Consider the following 17206-nt stretch of genomic DNA (forward strand, 5'->3'; position numbering starts at 1 on the left):
GTACAGTTGAATAATGACTCCAAAGCATTTCAGAAAATGATATGAGACACATACTGTTTTATAGCATCAGACCACAAAAATCACGAATATTCTACGTCAGGGGTGTTTCGCGGGCCGCATTAATATCAACGCCATTTCATGTGGGCCGGACCATTTTAGATGTAATATTTAGATTTTTTTAATTGGATTAAAAGCCCTAAATAGTCAGGTTTTATAGATCTAAAGCAATGTTTATTTTAGCTTTTTTTCTTTGTAATGGAAAATTTATTTTAATCATCTTTCATTTCAAATGGAAACATTTTTTTAAAATTATGTTCAATATTAAAGTGGAAAACGGAAAATATCTATAGATTTATTTTTAGATTTTACAAAATGATTTTTGTACTAAAAACACAAAGAAAAAATATTGGATTAAAAAAATCAATGATTGGTTTTAAAAAGGGGAAAATCAGGATATGTAATGTAGATCTATCATCATTTGAATAATTCAAATGATGATAGATCTATATTACATTTCCTGAATGTTACTCCACTCTACCACTAGTAGTGGTAGAGCTTACGCCTATTGTAGACGCAGACGAGTTAATTAAGCGCATGCGCAGTAACCCTTCCATTTGGAAAACCTTTCACACGCTGATGGTCATCGAGCACGCCAAAGCAAGGTAAGGAATTAGAGCAATTCACTGGTCTAAATGCGTTTTTATCACGCTATCGAGAGATTTTTCAGCAATCAATTGAGCCCAAAACGCCATCAAATATCTTAGTTTAATGCCAGGTTTAGCACACCGTCGACAATTTGAATTTGCGCTTCTTTTCCTTCACCGGCTGTGTGCCATATGTTACTACTTAACATTAGCGTTAGTGTCACGATTTGACTTAAAAAGTATGTTGTCCGTTTTCTCTCCATTATTGAGTCGTGTGGCAAGACTTTAAATTTAATCAAACAACGCCGAGTCATCAACCGACAGTTTGCTGGGTAAATGCTCACTCTAGAATGACATCCAGAGGCACGTATGTAATGATAGTTTTCATTGCTAGTGCTAAACACCCGTTGCCGATTTGTAATTGTTCTGTTTTTTACAAAAAAAAACCACTAATACAAACTGTTAAGCCAACTTTCTCCTAGCTGTTAAGTCAGTCTGTATATTTAATCGCCGTATACAAAACTATTAAGCCAACTTTCTCCTAGCTCACGGGTGTCAAAGCGGCGGCCCGGGGGCCAAATCTGGCCCGCCGCGTCATTTTGTGCGGCCCGAGAAAGTAAATCATGAGTGCTGACTTTCTGTTAGGATCAAATTCAAATGAAGATTATACATGTAAATTATATTTCCTCATTTTCCCCTTTTTAAATCAATAATTGTATTTTTTAATCCATTTTTTCCTTTTTATGTTTTTAGTTCAAAAAGCATTTAGTAAAATCTAAAAATAAATATATTTAAAAAATTCTGTTTTCCACTCTAATATTGAATATATTCCCAAAAATATTTTGTTTCCTTTTGAAATGAAAAACAAATTATTATAAGATATTTTCCCTTATGAAGAACAAAAAAGCTCAAACAAACATTTTTTTTAGATCTATAAAAACTGAACATTTAGGGATTTTGATAGTTTTTTTAATCCAATTCAAATAGAAAAAAATATCAAAATATTATTTCAAAAATGGTCCGGCCCACGTGAAATCGAGTTGACGTTATTGCGACCCGCGAACCAACCCGAGTTGACACCCTTGTCCTCGCTGTTAACGTCAGTCTGTATATTTAATCGCCTTGTCTGGAAAAGGAAAAATAGCACTTGGCACTCGCTAACTAATTTTCATTCTTTATCTTGATCGTTTATTAAATTTCTTGTAAGATTTCTCTATCCCGTAATTGTTTGGCAACCCCCAAATACCTTGGTCAAATCAAGTTTTCCCTGTTTAGCATCAAGATAAAACTAGTTCCCCCAAAAAACAACTAAGGCTATCTGTTGAATCTCCAGGCTCTATATATGCTAACTTATGCTTTTTTGTGTGCAAATTTTCCCTGTTTAGCACCAAGATGCAGCTCTTCTAGCATGCCTAGAGCATTATTGAGGTTATAGAAGAGGAGACTGGGCCAGATCAAGGTAAAACTACCAACCCCCCCCCCCAAAAAAAATTATTCTAACTTTTGCTAATTTTTTTTGCATGCAACAGGCCTGAGAGATCTTCCTCACAAGTTGCCCACTTGAATCATATGGTGTCTCTGTACTTCTGAAAATCCAAATTAAATAAAAGCCTAAATCATCATGGTGATGTTTCATTGGCCATTTATTTCCACAGCTCTTTGACTAAATCTTTAAGGTAAGAAGGATCTCAGTTAATGTTAGAGCAGGAATTCTAAGTATTTATTCTCTTTTTTTTTCCCAAGTGTTTATTCCCCCAGCTTTTTAAAAAAAATTTTTTTTTCTAAGTGTATATACCCCAAGGTTTTTATTTTTTATTTTATTTTCCAAGTGTTTATTCCCCCAGCTTTAAAAAAAAAAAAATTCTAAGTGTATATACCCCAAGGTTTTTATTTTATTTTCTAAGTGTTTATTCCTCCAGTTTTTTTTTATTTCTAATTTTATTTTCCAAGTCCTTATTCCATTTTCTGTTTATTCCCCCAGCTTATTTTCTAAGTGTATATACCCCATTTTTCTTCCTAATTTTATTTTCTAAGTGTATATACCCCAAGGTTTTTATTTTCTTTTCTAAGTGTTTCTTCCCCCAGCTTTTCTAAGTGTATATACCCCATTTTTCTTCCTAATTTTATTTTGTTTATTCCTCATTTTATTTTCAATGTGTTTATTCCCCCAGCTTATTTTCTAAGTATATATACACACCCCATTTTATTTTCTAAGTGTTTATTCCCCATTTTTAAATTTCTGTTCTAATTTTATTTCTAAGAACTTTTATTCCAAGCTTTTTTTCTAAGTGTATTTTACAAAAATTAATTGTAAGTGTAAAATTGTTTTGTGAACCTTTAACTAAAGTGTCTTGTCTTATGTCTACAGGTGGACAAAGCGAAAAGACTGGCCACACTAATCAACACTTCAATGTAATGCCAACCAATATACTAAAGTTGAAATGTTTACCTGTAAATAAATGTTTTAACCCTAATTGTTACTTGCATTTTTTGTCAGATAAAGAAAAACACATAATTACATTTAAAAACTTTTATTTTGAAAAACTTTGGAGATAGGTTCGCGCAGGCCCTCCAGCATTTTTAAAAATTCAGTTCTGCCTTCATCCATTTTCAAATGGACGAAGAAACTCCCCTTGGCACCAGCTGGAATTCTGGAAAACAAAAAAGGGGTCAATACACAAAGTTAAGTAAAAAACCATTCACAAGGTCTTACCTTTTATTTTGAAAAAGTTTGGAGATAGGTTCTGGCGTAACACCCAGCACCGAGAAATGAGGGGGTGCGTCAGACTATCTGTACATAGGCAGGAAACCTTGTCCCCCTTGCATGGACTTGTGGAAAACAAAAAAGGGGTCAATACACAAAGTTAAGTTAAAAAACATTCAAAGGTCTTACCTTTTATTTTGAAAAAGTTTGGAGATAGGTTCTGGCATAACACCCAGCACCAAGAAATGAGGGGGTGCGTCAGCCTATCTGTACATAGGCAGGAAACCTTGTCCCCCTTGTGGAATTCTGGAAAACAAAAAAAAAGGGGTCAATACACAAAGTTAGGTAAAACACCATTCGCAAGGTTTTACCTTTTATTTTGGAGATAGGTTCTGGCGTAACAACGAGAAATGAGGGACTCCGTCAGCCTATCTCAACTTGGGTGGAACTCTGGAAAACAAAGAGATTAAGTTACATAAAGAAACACTAGGGCCTAATTAAGTCAAATTTAACTAAAAAACACCTACGTTTAGCTTTTTTTTTCTTCTATAAAACATCAAAAGGGTACCCATTATTCAGACACTGCAAAAGGCAATATTAGACATACTCCTGATGGTCTGGTTTTCAGCAACTAAAAAATGATATCTATTTTTCATGTTTCCTCCACAAACAAATAATCAGGATCTTGATGTGGTGGGAAATATAGAAAACACACTGGACAGGGGCCCACAAGGTACAAATTACATGAAAATAATAAATAAAATAAATCCTACTTCTGCCTTGAGTTTTTCAGTCAATTATTTCAAATCCATTCATTCTTAAAAAAATAAATATCCAAAAAGTTTCCGTTTTTCTCTTCTTATGCCAAGGAAAAAAATGTTTAAATGAGTCAAAAATGCACTATTGTTGAATAAATGGTCTTAGGTTTTGTCAAAAACACATTTAAAACTAAAAATGAAACAGTCCAAGCCCTGAGGTCTTAAAGTTAACGGGGTAAAAGTATAGAATCTATGCGAGTGCACAGTTCCACTACATGGCAGAATTTTTATTTTATTTCAATTACCAATTTCGTCATACGCAGTTATCTGAGTATGATGACAAAGCCTATGTTTGATTATTATTTGTAAGTTCAGAAAGATGTGAAACTCACAAGCGGAACCTACTCCTACACTTGCCACTATAGTATTTTTTTAATTAAATTCAATACGGATGACCCTACTTTACAGTTTTTCATTTATCGCAGCCATGTCTGGTCTACATTAACCGCGATAATCGAGGGATTACTGTTTATTCCTTCCTTACACGTCCTCTAATGGCATTTGTGTGGGTGACTTATCCACAGGTTTTTGCTACTAAAAAAACACCAATCTAGTTAGTGTTTTCATTCAAAAGTTGAATGTATCATGATGAAAAACGAGCCAATTACGCAAAGCCTTGAATACTGAACGCTGACGTTTAAATATTACACGGATAGAGAAAATCGGAACTATTTAAAAATGACTCACTTTGTTATGGCGTCGACAAGATGCCCCTTTCTGGTCGTTTTGGCCACATTCTTGATGTTTCCCAGCAATCTGTGCTCGTTGAGGGACTGAAACACACAATGGAATGATTACTTTTTAAACAAAGAGCAATCGGTAACGCAATGTAGCCAATTTGTTTGCAAACATTTTGCTGTCTGCACACACATGGGGCTACATCACGTCAACGAATCATGCTCTTATCACTCTTAAGACGAGAACTGGGGCTTCGAAATCCCCATATGACAACGTACCGAATGTGCTGCATCGTCCTGTGAGAAGTTTGTCAGGCTTTCTTCGGCAAATCGTCACTTTTGAGCTGCTCTGCAGTGCACGCCCGTGCTGCCTCCTGGCTCATCAACCATTTTGGGTTTGACGTCGGCTATTTGAACTCTGACATCGGCCACGCCTATTAAAAATAGACACACAAAAATATATATTGTTTTCATAATAACGTGCGTTAGTCAGTGTGTGTGTGTGGGGGGGGGGGGGGGGATTGTAAATGCTTTTTGGTTGGAGTTTAATACTTAAAAAAATATACATTGTTTTCATAATAACATGCATTAGTCAGTGGGTGGGGCGGGGGCGGGGCTGTAAATACGTGTTGATTGGGCATTCATACTTTAAAAAACACATTGTTTTCATCATAACGTGCATTAGTTAGTGGGGGGAGCTGTAAATATTTTTTGGTTGGGCTTTAATCCTTTAAAATACAGTATTGCACATTATGAACATCGTGATGACATGCACTTTAGTGTTTGTTTTTTTACTTCTAGACATTTAAACAGTGGCAGTGCATTTTGTTTTTGCCGTTTCACGTATGGACGTATCGACGTTCAATGCTGTCTTTTTACCGTGGAAATGATACTCCGGGCCCGGTTCTGATGTCTAAGAAGCTCCAGTATTTGTATTTAATCAATAAATGCTGTTTTCGGCTGGATTTTACCCCATTTTCGGGCAATGTTTGCCCGTACGCCATTGACGTTCATTACTGTCTTTTCCCGGAAAAATCACCCCCCGGCCCGGTTGTAATGTCTGAAAAGCTCCAGTATTTGTATTTAATCATGAAATGCTGCTAGGAAGTGGATTTTACCCAATTTTTGTGCATTGATTTATTGATTATTGTTTTATGTGTCGCAGCTGTAGCTGCAGTAGAGGTTTTATAGCCATAAAACAGTTTTTGAGGGTTGGATTGATACGTTGAAGGCGCTACGAGAAAATGCACGGACCGCCACTGCAATATACATTTATCTAATTTCACCTATTAAATGCTGTGTTGGTCCACTGTAAACTAGTATACCAGTTAATTTTCCAAACTAATATTTGAACTGATAATGAAGTTGAATAATTCAAAGTAAAAAAAGTGAGAATGTTAATCTTGAGCAGACTTTGCTTTGTTGTCAAGGTTGCATCTGATTTATGTCTGCAAATAAAGACCAAAGCCTCTCCTTATACATTTTAATATTTCCATCACATGTGCAACACAAAAAATAGCCCTGCTGAAATACAGAGCTCAATATTTGTACAATACTTTTGAGTAACATTGGCAATAACTGTCTTGACGCTGCGGGCAGATTTAGCCGGAGATTTCCTGTAAACGCTGTACGAACGATTCTCGAGTCAAAATGTCAAAACATTAAAGTTTCATACAAAAGTGCATCTCAGGTTCAATGAATGCAAAACATTTACACAACCGAATGTTGTTTTTTTTCCCTTTTTTTTTTAAAGTGTGTTGCCCCTGTGGCTTCCAGTTGGAGCGGAGGGCAATAGGACACTGCAAAGAAGACACAGAGAGGGAAGGACAATGGCGGCCACTCTCCAGGAGAGCCGGCGACTAAGGAGAGTACATCCATAATACAGGATGCAGCTTTATCCCATATTTTGACCCCCGAATTTAAATTGATTTTCACTCCTTTGTCAGACAAAAACATAGAGCTAACAAACCATAAAAAAATCCAGTCCTCTCCAGGCTTCAATGAGGAGTAAACACCAAGAGTGGAAATGTACAGGTTGAGTCATCGGACCAGAGACTTCCCAATGCTCTCGGAGCCACATGGGAATTTTTTTCCCGCCTCTGCTCGGCGGCCGTCCACAAACGTACGCCACTGTGTTTGCATATGTCAGCATCCGGTCTTATTTTTCTGATCATTATGATTGACAAGAAATGCCGAGTGACATGCCGCTGAACCCTCTTTTCTTGTCTTTAAGCCCAAATGAAATAGATTGACCTTTTTTTTTTTTTAACAGACAAGCATGTTAAACTGTACATTGGCAAATACTGTATAAGATTGCAATATAGCTGTAGTTAAGCAACACGTCTATGTACAAGCACTTTTTTTTTCTTTCCGGAAACAACGGGAAATATTCTGCGTCTCTACTCAAGTCTCTCTCTTTTTTGTTTCTTTCTTTTCTTTTTTCTTTTTCTCCCTCACAGTGGCGTCGCTTCCCCGCCACGCAGCTGAATCCTTTAAGCGGGACAGCGAGCGGGATGGCGCAACGGCCATAATTGGCGCAAGGGCTGTATTCTCTGCGTCAGGTCCCCCGTCGGGTCGGCGGTGGCGCGCGTCTGGGCCGCGTTAGCTGCTGTGCTGAGTCAACGTGTGGTTCTGCAAGGACAAGTAAGGAAACACGCTTAATGGTCGCAGCATTTGGGTACAGAGATGTCAACACATAATTTTCTTCTCTTGTGAGTAACACACATTATACCGTATTTTCCGGACCATAAGTCGCGCTTTTTTCCATTGCATTGGCTGGGCCTGCAACTAATACTCACACGTGACTATATTTGTTCATTCACCGCACATCAGAAGAGTTGCAGGGTTTGCTGGAGCCTATCCTAGCTGACTTTGGCGAAACGGCATTTCACGCCCTAGACTGGTCACCAGTCAGCCGTAGAGACGGACAACCATCCGCACTCACAATCATATCACCACCAAGCGGCAATCAATCCCACGCGTTCCTGCACCGAAGTCAGATGAGTGAACCCCTACACCAAAAATACGGTAAATGATGCAATCATTTGCTAACCATTTCACATATTGTGTTCTATTTGTTTTATACTGTGAGTTTTACAGCAGTTGGTCCTTATTTATAAAACAGCCTCCCACTGCTACAGTATTCAATCAGGCATCTCTTGTACAGCTTATACTTATGAGGGTTGCGTGGGTGCTGGAGCCAACTCCAGTTAACCAATGGAAGAATACACCCTGAACTGGTTGCAAGCCAATCGCAGGGCAAATACAGACAAACAACCGTTAACACTAACAATCTCTCAGAATTTCAGACCAATCTTTATTTGATTATGTCCGACTCATAGTCCTTATTTTGCAATTTACAAATTAAGCACCATAGTAACCTTTTCAAAATGGTAGTGTTAACATCGTACAGTGTAAATCATCCTCCCCAAAAATCCGACTGCTGTGTAGTGCTATTTTTGCCAACATCCTTGGTCTATGGCTACACGCTATGTTTTGATTATCTTGACATTTCAACATCATCACCATCAAGCTTTCATGATCCCCATTCCAATTAACTTGCACCTGAGTCCGACGTGTGCGCTCGCTAATCGATACCCTCTGGATGGCGGGATTAAGCTTACTAAAATCCGCTTCTGACACCAAAGCACAACACCTCTGACAGATAACATTCCCCCCAATGCTCAGAAATATTACATCCCAATCAAAGGCTGTGGCCATGGAAACAAATCCATAACGAGGCACTGGCACGGCAGACGGAATATGGTCCTTGGAGTCTTGTTTATTTATCCTGGGCTGCCATCTAATCAATGTATGCGCCAAAGAAAAATGTAGGGAGGGACCATCAAAGTTTAGGGGGCCTCTTTTGTACATATGTAATACTGCAAAAGGTAGCATGTTGTTTTTGTTGTTTCGTCCACATAAATGCACACGCACATGTACGTCTACACTGGAGATCATTGTAGAGTGGTTGTAGTGGGGCAGCTGTGCCAGGTTCTATAAAGGGAGCGTGGACCAGGGGGCTGTGTAACTGGTGTCCCTGGTGGGCAGAATCCAGGTCATCTTTTGAAGTGACTACTAATCCCTTTAATGCAAACTACATGCCCCACTTGCTGCGCTCACTTTAAAACATGGCCTTGGACTCGTGTCGACTGGCATGGACTTAGACGCACCTGTCATCTGCATACACGTCTCTTGGTGAGGGCGAGTATACAAGCGGGCGCGTCATTATTTTTAGTATGCGCATTAACCTAAGCTAAATCTAAACTCAAATGTAATTGAACTCGTTGTTCTTTTGACCAGCGCTCCAAAAGTGAAAATCTGCTTATTAGAACTGGGAATTGTGAAATGTTCACATTCAAATTTGAAGAAATTCAAGATCATAAGACAAGAGACGAGGATCAAAAATGGGACATAATTGCTTTATAAAGTTGTAAGCAACCATGCATTATTCAAAAATATTGAATTTTGACCCCTTATGTGGCCCATTTCATTCACTTTGTCGCCTGCGGTATTGTATTGAGCTACTGATGTTTGTGGTGAAAAGAGGCAACTATAAGTGTTGTTCTTTTCTTAATGTTTGCATGTTAAAACACTTTACGATAAAAACCTTGCGGTCAAGCTTTCTGAGATGAATGTTTGTGTGACTTCATAGAGCGAACCATATTTTCTGATCATATTTCATAACAAAAACAAAATATTTTCGGAATTGTTATATTTGAGAAGTACTTTCTAGGGATGTTGTTGCAGTGATCTTTTCGGGGTACAAGGTCGATTGGTCGCCGGTCTTTTGGTCGCTGATCTTTTGGTCGCCGGTCTTTTGGTCGCCGGTCTTTTGGTCGCCCTTTGTCGCGGTCGGGGCGACCAAAAGACCGGCGACCAATCGACCGCACACGCTTTTCGGCCAGTATTAACCCCTATTGCATCTCCCCCCCTAGGTTACCCTCTTGGGTGCTGCCGAATGAAGCGTTTAAACACCTTCACAGCATTCCCTTCAGTTGCGGTGATTACTCACTGGCAGGTGGGGTAATAAGCAGTTTGACAGGGGAGTAGGGAGAGTGACCTCCCCTATAGGGCCCACCCTTCCCTCACTAAGATTTTCCTTAAAAAGAACACCCTGGACAAGCTTCTCAACTTGCCTTCTTGCAGAAAAAAAAGCTCCTTTAAGAGAGTCTGGGAGGAAACTCCCCTTGGGATGCTCTCGCAAACTCACCTCCCTTTCCCTTCCCGTTCCCCTCCCCTCTGGTGAAGGCATCCTTGCCGAAGAGGGACAGAAGCGTGGCAACCCTATTAATGAATGCGGCCCATTACCCGTCAGCCTGACTCCCCGGCTACTCCCAGAAGCCCCCGCGGTACGTGACTTCAAATGGCAGGATATTGACACGGAGCGAGCAAAGCGGCTAGGATTCTGCGGCGAGTGAGCCTCTGTGTGTGAGGGCAAAGAGAAAGAAAATTTGTGCGCACACCTCGGCGTGCACGCGGACCCCAAAGGAACGTGGCTCCTTGGATATAATGTAGGGCTCGTAACAGCTATTAGAGGGGAAAATAACTCCTCTGGGGAATGGCTCCTACCCCCCTTCCACTACCATCACTGCGTGTCCCAGCTTTGTCTGACACATACACACGCATCGCATTCCTACCTTTTCCTCAGACACAGCGCTAGTTCTCTCACCGAGGGCTTTCTCAAGGACGGTGTTAAACGACTTCAGTGGCAACCATGCAGACTAAAGGGAAATGGGGGAGAAAGATGAAGGGTGTTGTTGAAAGATTGAAAATGAAACCGTTACCGTCATCTCTGCGGACGCTAAACTCTGCAGATTCGCTACTGGGAGTGATGGAGAGCTAACGTTCGCTTCGTTCTCACCGAACTCTGCACAAGTTGAAGCACACGAGAGCAAATGAGACGCAGAATCAAGCAATTAAAAACAAAAAAAAGACTCCAAGATGAATGTCACTAATGGTGTCACACTAGAATTACTGCAATTTAGGATTAGATGGCCTCCATTAAGTCTTTTAGCGCTTCTCTGGACACCATCCTACGATGGCATCCAATTCTCCCGGAAACTTGGCCATTCCCCTCATGCTCCCTCAAACCTTCTCCACCCTTTCAAGGAGCCGCTGGACGGATCCAGTAAAAAAGTAAAGTTACATTTAGCTCCGATCACAAGCTCGGTCTCCACTGCATGAAGATGGGCAGCGCGAGCTTCCTCCCTCCCTGTTCCCTGGGTGCTGATGTTCAACCCCTACTTTCATCTGATTTCATCACCCCACAGCAAACCCCTCCAGGGCAGAAAAGAAGGCGGGAGAACACCCGCCAGCATGCAAACAGGTGCAACGCGTCTTGCGGAATTTAAGGCTGCTGCGGGAAAGTTGGAGGCAAGCAGTCGGATGGGGAGTTGATTTATGATCACTCTTTACATTGTAGCCGCGGCCTCTGCCGAGAGCATCCGTTTTCCAGTGAGGCAAGCGAGGTGAGCGGCTTGCATCAGACCGGACGGACTTCTCTCTCCGCTTTCATCTGAGCCAGCTGCATTAGACGCGAGCTTTCATTGTACCACATCACAGAGAGCGAAGATGTCGGGCTTAATAGCAGCTCTAACAAGGTTTGATTAGTTTAATGTTAATACCTGCAAAGCACCCCGTCTCTGCACTTTAAGCTTGACGATATGTGGCATGTAACTCTAAAGCCGGGCTTTAGAATGGTTAGAAAGCAATGTTAATAGGGGCAATGGACTACAAGTTTCAAGTCTGTGACCTGAAATAATAATAGTTAAAAAAAATAGAGACAAAGGGAAGAAGCGTTCAATGGGTTTTCATGGAGAATTTTTGAAATTATCTATATGACACCACACCATAGTATACATTCCCCACTTTGATGAAACTGTTTGTGGAAGGTCCATTTTGAATTCTAAAGGCCCACAGGATTTACTGCATAAATCCTTGGATGCAAGTCTAAACACATGTTTTGAATAAATGGGAAACAAAAAGCAAAGATGTCATTTGCATTTTTCAGTTTTTTTGGGAGGGAATTACAATCCATCATGTTTCGCAAACTAATTCCAAGTCACATATTTGAGTATTTCAAAATAAAAAATGCTTCCTGTGAAACAATAAAATGCCATTACAACTTTAAAGTGGTCTGGACTCATAAATACTCATTTTTGTAAGATTCAACACAGTCCTCTGCTCCAGTAGAGTTTTATTTTTATTTGCTCGATTTAAAATAGGGCCCATAAATGACGACCAAATACCAGCCTGGTAGAAAAAAATATTCATGCTGAAATCAACTAAATTCATAGCAGAAGATCCCTTAATTGAAATAAGCAGCATAGTTCTCCATTTCGTGACTATTGGATGATAACTAACTCTTTTGGTATCATTGGATTGTTATGTGTTTAATATTACTTAAATTATAAATCATGGTAATTATGACTTCCCATGTATTTTTTTTAGAATGACTAGTATCCTTTTTGGCTAGTATTTAAATTCCTTTATCTAGCATTGCACTTTTCACTGGGTCGCCCGTATTTGAAAATACACTTAATATATTTTTTGCCCAATTTTGAAACAAAAAATCCCCCAAAATAAAGCTAAAGTCTTCACTCTTTCTAAGCCATTCATGCCTGGAGAGTGATGCATACTTATGACGCAATACAAAAGTGGTTGTTGTTGCGTTACTGTAGCGGAACAACAGAAGTAAGGAAATCTAACCCCGCATTTTGAAATAAGAAGATAAACGTGAAAAGGCTATAGTGTACACTAGACTTTGTAACATATCGGAGAAATTACATCGGTCAATGATCATTCTTTGTGTTACTGTTGTCCTCCACACAGTTTACTGTGTAGTTATGTGAGTGTTGTACAGCGATTTGGATAATGTGAAAAAGTTCTGCCTGTGTTGTTTTAAAAAAAGACCGAGGGCGTTGCATCCGGGTTAGATCTTTAACGGTGGGTTGAACTCAGTCCAGTATCGACTCTGAGCATTCCCCACAGTAAACCTTCCCCGTCTTTGACCTCAGGCCAGGCTTACCGTCGGCCAACTTAGCCCAATGAAGAACACAATCAAATAAATAAATAAATAAATAATTGAGCAGTTGGCATTCTCCACAGTCATCACTTATCGGGCCACGGGGAGGGATGACCCGCCCAAAACGCCCGCGTTGTGCCACAAACCGCCTGGTTTCCTTGGCAACAGACTGTCTTGTTTGAGGCGAGGTGCCCGGGGGAGTCGTGGTGGTACAGTAACAACCGACAACAATCGCCGATCTCCGCGGCTTCTTTTTGTCATATTCCCACGGAATATCCGTGAACGATCGCAATCGCGTCGAGCTCAAAATGGCGGCAGACGACGATGACATGTTTCCGAGGATTAACCGGAGACGACAGAGCGCATTTTGGGAGGCTCTTTGTTGCCGTGAATGATAGTCATTAGCTCGTCTTAACAGACAATCGAATAGCGCTCGAATCGGGCTGCGCAGCGATCCCGCTGTTTGACTGAGGTAGCAAAACAAGTGCACAACTGCTGTGTTATTATGGGGCCTCATTAAGCGAGGCGAAGGTGGGAGCGGGGAGAGGGGAAGCGTCAGCGAGAGGGCCGGCGAGGGGAAGCAAAAGAAGAGGAAACACAAGAGAGTGATACAAAGTGTATTTGGAGGTGATGGCAAGCACACATACACACCCACACACCCACACACACACACAGATAGATGCCTCTCCAGCCAAAATGAAGACTATGACTAAAGAAGCCAATTAAGGGCTTTCTTAGGGGAGCCATCTTGGGAGGGGGATGGGTCTTTCTGGGACATGAGCCCTGGGCAACATCCTCTAATTAGACAGAGCGAGGGGGGAGGATCTCTGCCTGTCACTGGGAGGGAGATGGGGTCCGTAGGGTTCCGCATGTCAGTCCCAGAAACAAAAACACAATTACTCTCACATTTAACCACCTCAGCCTAGGATGCACTTTGGAAGGAGATGCGACACCGACAACCTCTGCACTTTTCGGAGATAATCGCACTGAATTGGAGAGCCAATCACAGAAGGAGCTATTCATTGACTTAGAATGGGCGTCCTTTGGTATCCATATTCACATCTGTAGAATTACATCACTTCACGGTTGGAAATCAAGTGGGAATCATGGCCGCACTTTGTACTTATCCTAAGCATGCCTGACTCTCGGTTATGAGGCTTCGGGTCGAAATCACAGCAATGCCCATCATATGCACAGTCTGCACGTTGTCCACGGGCCAATGTCCTTCCGTTTTGAGTAGATCAAAACCAGTAAATATTCCAAAAGCTTGAGAATAGTTGATTCATTGCTTCGAAATGAAACTTTACTGTATCACTCATAAGTAGTTCGATTTCTACTGTAGTCATCATTGTACAGTACTTCTGTCACTGTCCCGCAGAATTTCCTGTGGGTATTTCATAAATGAAAAAAAAACAACCCCCACCCCCCAAAAAGAATGAATAAACTTTGATCTTAAAAACTTTCACTTAAAGGCCGAAATTAAAATTGTAATTAATGGTGCTTTTTTAAGCAGACCCATCACAAGCGTTGAGCGTGACCGGACGTTTGGTTGCCGGACTTTTGGTCGCCGGACGTTTGGTCACCCGAACCCAAACAACCGGCGACCAAAAGTCCGGCAACCAAAAGTCAGGCGACAAAACAAGGTAAAACAACACGGTCTATGCATCAATAAAAGCCAACAATGGCCCTGAGCAGTTTCACTGAGTGGACGTGTGAGTGTATAAGAGTTTGCATGTACATGAGTTGTACCTTTAAGAAGGGGCGTCAGTCAGGGTCTTAACAAGTTATCCAACAAAACACAATAAAAGTACGGGAAATTTGGAGCTTTTCTTTAGCCTAATAATTAATAGGGCATTAAGTATGACTAAATAATAATTCGCAGTTTGTATTAAGGGAATTTGAGCAACAATTTTCAATGGTAATTATCAATAACCTTCCGGGCGACCAAACGTCCGGCGACCAAAAGTCCGGCGACCAAATGTCCGAGTACCAGCATTGAGACAATGGTCAAAGTTACCTGTCTTAAAAAAGCTCACAACATATAACAGATATCACTAAATTCCATACCACGCCAATTTTCCATAAATTATCAAAGTTTATTATTTGCGAATTCAAATCAGACTAAGTGTCGTTGGCAGTTTCGGGAAGCTTTTTAAATGCACAATGGGGACAGAAAAACCTTAATAACCAATTGTTAACAGTTCATAAAAAAATGTTAGGAGCATTTTATAGTGCAAATAACTACTGACAGCAACTTAGATCCTGTGTTGATTTTCTTGAGAAGCAAAAGCCTATTTTTATAGTCAAGCCGCAAAGTACAGACGACATGTTTGCACAAGAGATGCGTCGACGGATTGTGGTACGGCGCACCGAGCATCCTCTCTTTGTTTGGATTTAACTTTCCCTGGTGGCGCAACACAGAAAAAAAAGAAAGGAGCTCCAAGGGTTCTGGGACTTTTTGTCATGTCTCCCTGCAGACAACGTACTTGAGTGCATGTATCCAATCCTTGGAGAGATCGCCATAAAGACAAACACACCCTCATGCACACACACCACTGCCAGCAAGCTGAGTGGGAGAAAATTCTCCCAGGATGTTGGGGTCTGTCATGCTGTCTAATTCTGATGCACCTACACAACTAGAACGCCAAAATGGTGACACATCACTCGTCATCTGAGGCTGTTTTGGTCCCCATTTACAAGTGCCTGTACTGTGTTGTAGATCATTAGGAATAATCTTAAATATTAATGGGGCCCCGTAAGTTGCGGCCCCCCTTCTTATTCGTTGCCCTTTTATTTTTTTATTTTTTGACTGCGCAACATTTTGAAATGGTGACAGTAGCACCTGGGGTGACGAAGACAAAAACAAGTTGTCATATAAAAGGGGGAAAAAATACAGCGGCAACTTTCAAAAGCGTGAAGAGCTGTCACACGTAACAGATCAAGATATTCCCGGAAAACGGGCTGTTTGAAAGACGCTTAGGGACAAACACGGGGAGCTTTGCGACACGTTTGGGGCGCGGGGCAATTGCTTTTTTTTGTGGCATGTTTTAACATTCTGAAAGGAATGTATTAACCAAAACAAGAAGTGCATTACATTCAGCCATACATACCATCAACAACAACATATATTAGGACTACATGATGTAGAAAAGATGTGAGTAAGTACAATGACTAATTTGATAATGTAATACTGTATTTGCTGAGGAAAAACACTTAACTAGGGATTTTCACACTGGTTTTGACATTATTGTCAATATAGTTCTGTAACATATTTGTTTAAAGTTTAAATACAATTTTGACTTTGTCATGATTTTTTTTAAATTCTAATTAAAGATAAAACCATTCATGCAATAGTGTGCCTTTATACTAATGAGATATTCTTGGTTTTGTTTGTAATGTTTGTAACCATTTCCATTCAGTCCAATAAGGATTGAAGAGTTCAATGCTTTGAGGTAAGAACTTGCTGACGGAATGGATTTGGCTTGCATATCAAGGCAGTCTTTTTTAGGAGGGTAACTTTTTTCTTGACTCCTGCCAAGACTATAATCCTTCTTCTTTATAACAAAATTACATCATTTTTCTCAGAAAAAGGTTTTTTTCCCAGGCAATATTTAGTTTTAATCCTATTAAAAGGAAGTTTTCTCGCCGTTCATTTACTTTAGGCAATAAAATTCTGTGACCTATTCCTGTACTCTGTTCATTTCTCTTTTTGGTCGTCAAGAAAATGTGTGTGAAAACTGCAGTAGTTGCATTATGTCTAATTGTAAGAACATTCCAAATGCAAAACAATGTGATTCTATCACTGACACCATGCACTTAGTCTCTGGCCTCTTTCTTTCTGGCCATTCATTCTGTCAATTTCGGTGTCGGGCGGCTGTTTACGCTGACCCGGTGACCGCCAAGCCAATAAATACGCTTAATTAAAACGCCGGAATTGGTCACAGCTTGGCAATCACAGGCATCACGCGGGGCGTCGAGACTCATTTGAGCAGAACGTCATGCAGATGTGTGCTCGTCACTTGCGGTACTCATTAAGGAGAAGGAATCCTTTCGGAAGCTACTCCAATTAAGGTAAGGTGTCCTGTGGGCGTCCAAGAGGACGGGGCTACGTGGTCACCAGAATCCATTTTTGCTGTATTTATAAAAAAAAAAAAAAACATAGTTCTTAACGCACACATCTTTCATCTCATCCCATTTTCTTAACGGCTTTATCCTCACTAAGGTCGCGGGGGGTGCTGGAGCCTATCCCAGCTGACTTCGGGCCAGAGGCGGGGGACACCCTGAATTGGTGGCCAGTCAATCGCAGGGTACAAGTCGACAGACAACCATTCACACTC

The 17206-nt window shown here is 40.6% G+C and overlaps 1 protein-coding gene and 2 long non-coding RNA genes across 7 annotated transcripts in view; 1 reads left to right on the plus strand and 2 right to left on the minus strand.

Annotated features, from left to right (window-relative positions):
* The first annotated feature begins 2027 nt into the window (after positions 1 to 2027).
* Positions 2028 to 2268, plus strand: LOC144086389 (uncharacterized). Its single transcript, XR_013304437.1, has 2 exons — positions 2028 to 2103; positions 2174 to 2268. It is a non-coding gene; the product is annotated as an uncharacterized LOC144086389 (long non-coding RNA).
* An 891-nt stretch (positions 2269 to 3159) lies between these two features.
* LOC144086085 (uncharacterized) lies at positions 3160 to 5269 on the minus strand. Its single transcript, XR_013304334.1, has 6 exons — positions 5123 to 5269; positions 4854 to 4939; positions 3720 to 3798; positions 3538 to 3654; positions 3358 to 3473; positions 3160 to 3295 (listed from the first exon to the last, which is right to left on the minus strand). It is a non-coding gene; the product is annotated as an uncharacterized LOC144086085 (long non-coding RNA).
* Positions 5270 to 6312: 1043 nt separating this feature from the next.
* The window catches only part of LOC144085297 (zinc finger protein 521-like), a 106738-nt gene continuing 95844 nt past the window's right edge, over positions 6313 to 17206 (minus strand). For all 5 annotated transcript variants that reach the window (XM_077614408.1, XM_077614407.1, XM_077614406.1 and 2 more), the window contains one exon: positions 6313 to 7474. In XM_077614408.1, the coding sequence (XP_077470534.1) occupies positions 7445 to 7474 (30 nt within the window). In that variant the 3' untranslated portion in view covers positions 6313 to 7444. The remainder of the gene's footprint in view (positions 7475 to 17206) is intronic.

The sequence above is a fragment of the Stigmatopora argus genome, chromosome 12 (assembly GCF_051989625.1).
Source record: "Stigmatopora argus isolate UIUO_Sarg chromosome 12, RoL_Sarg_1.0, whole genome shotgun sequence".
NCBI lineage: Eukaryota > Metazoa > Chordata > Actinopteri > Syngnathiformes > Syngnathidae > Stigmatopora > Stigmatopora argus.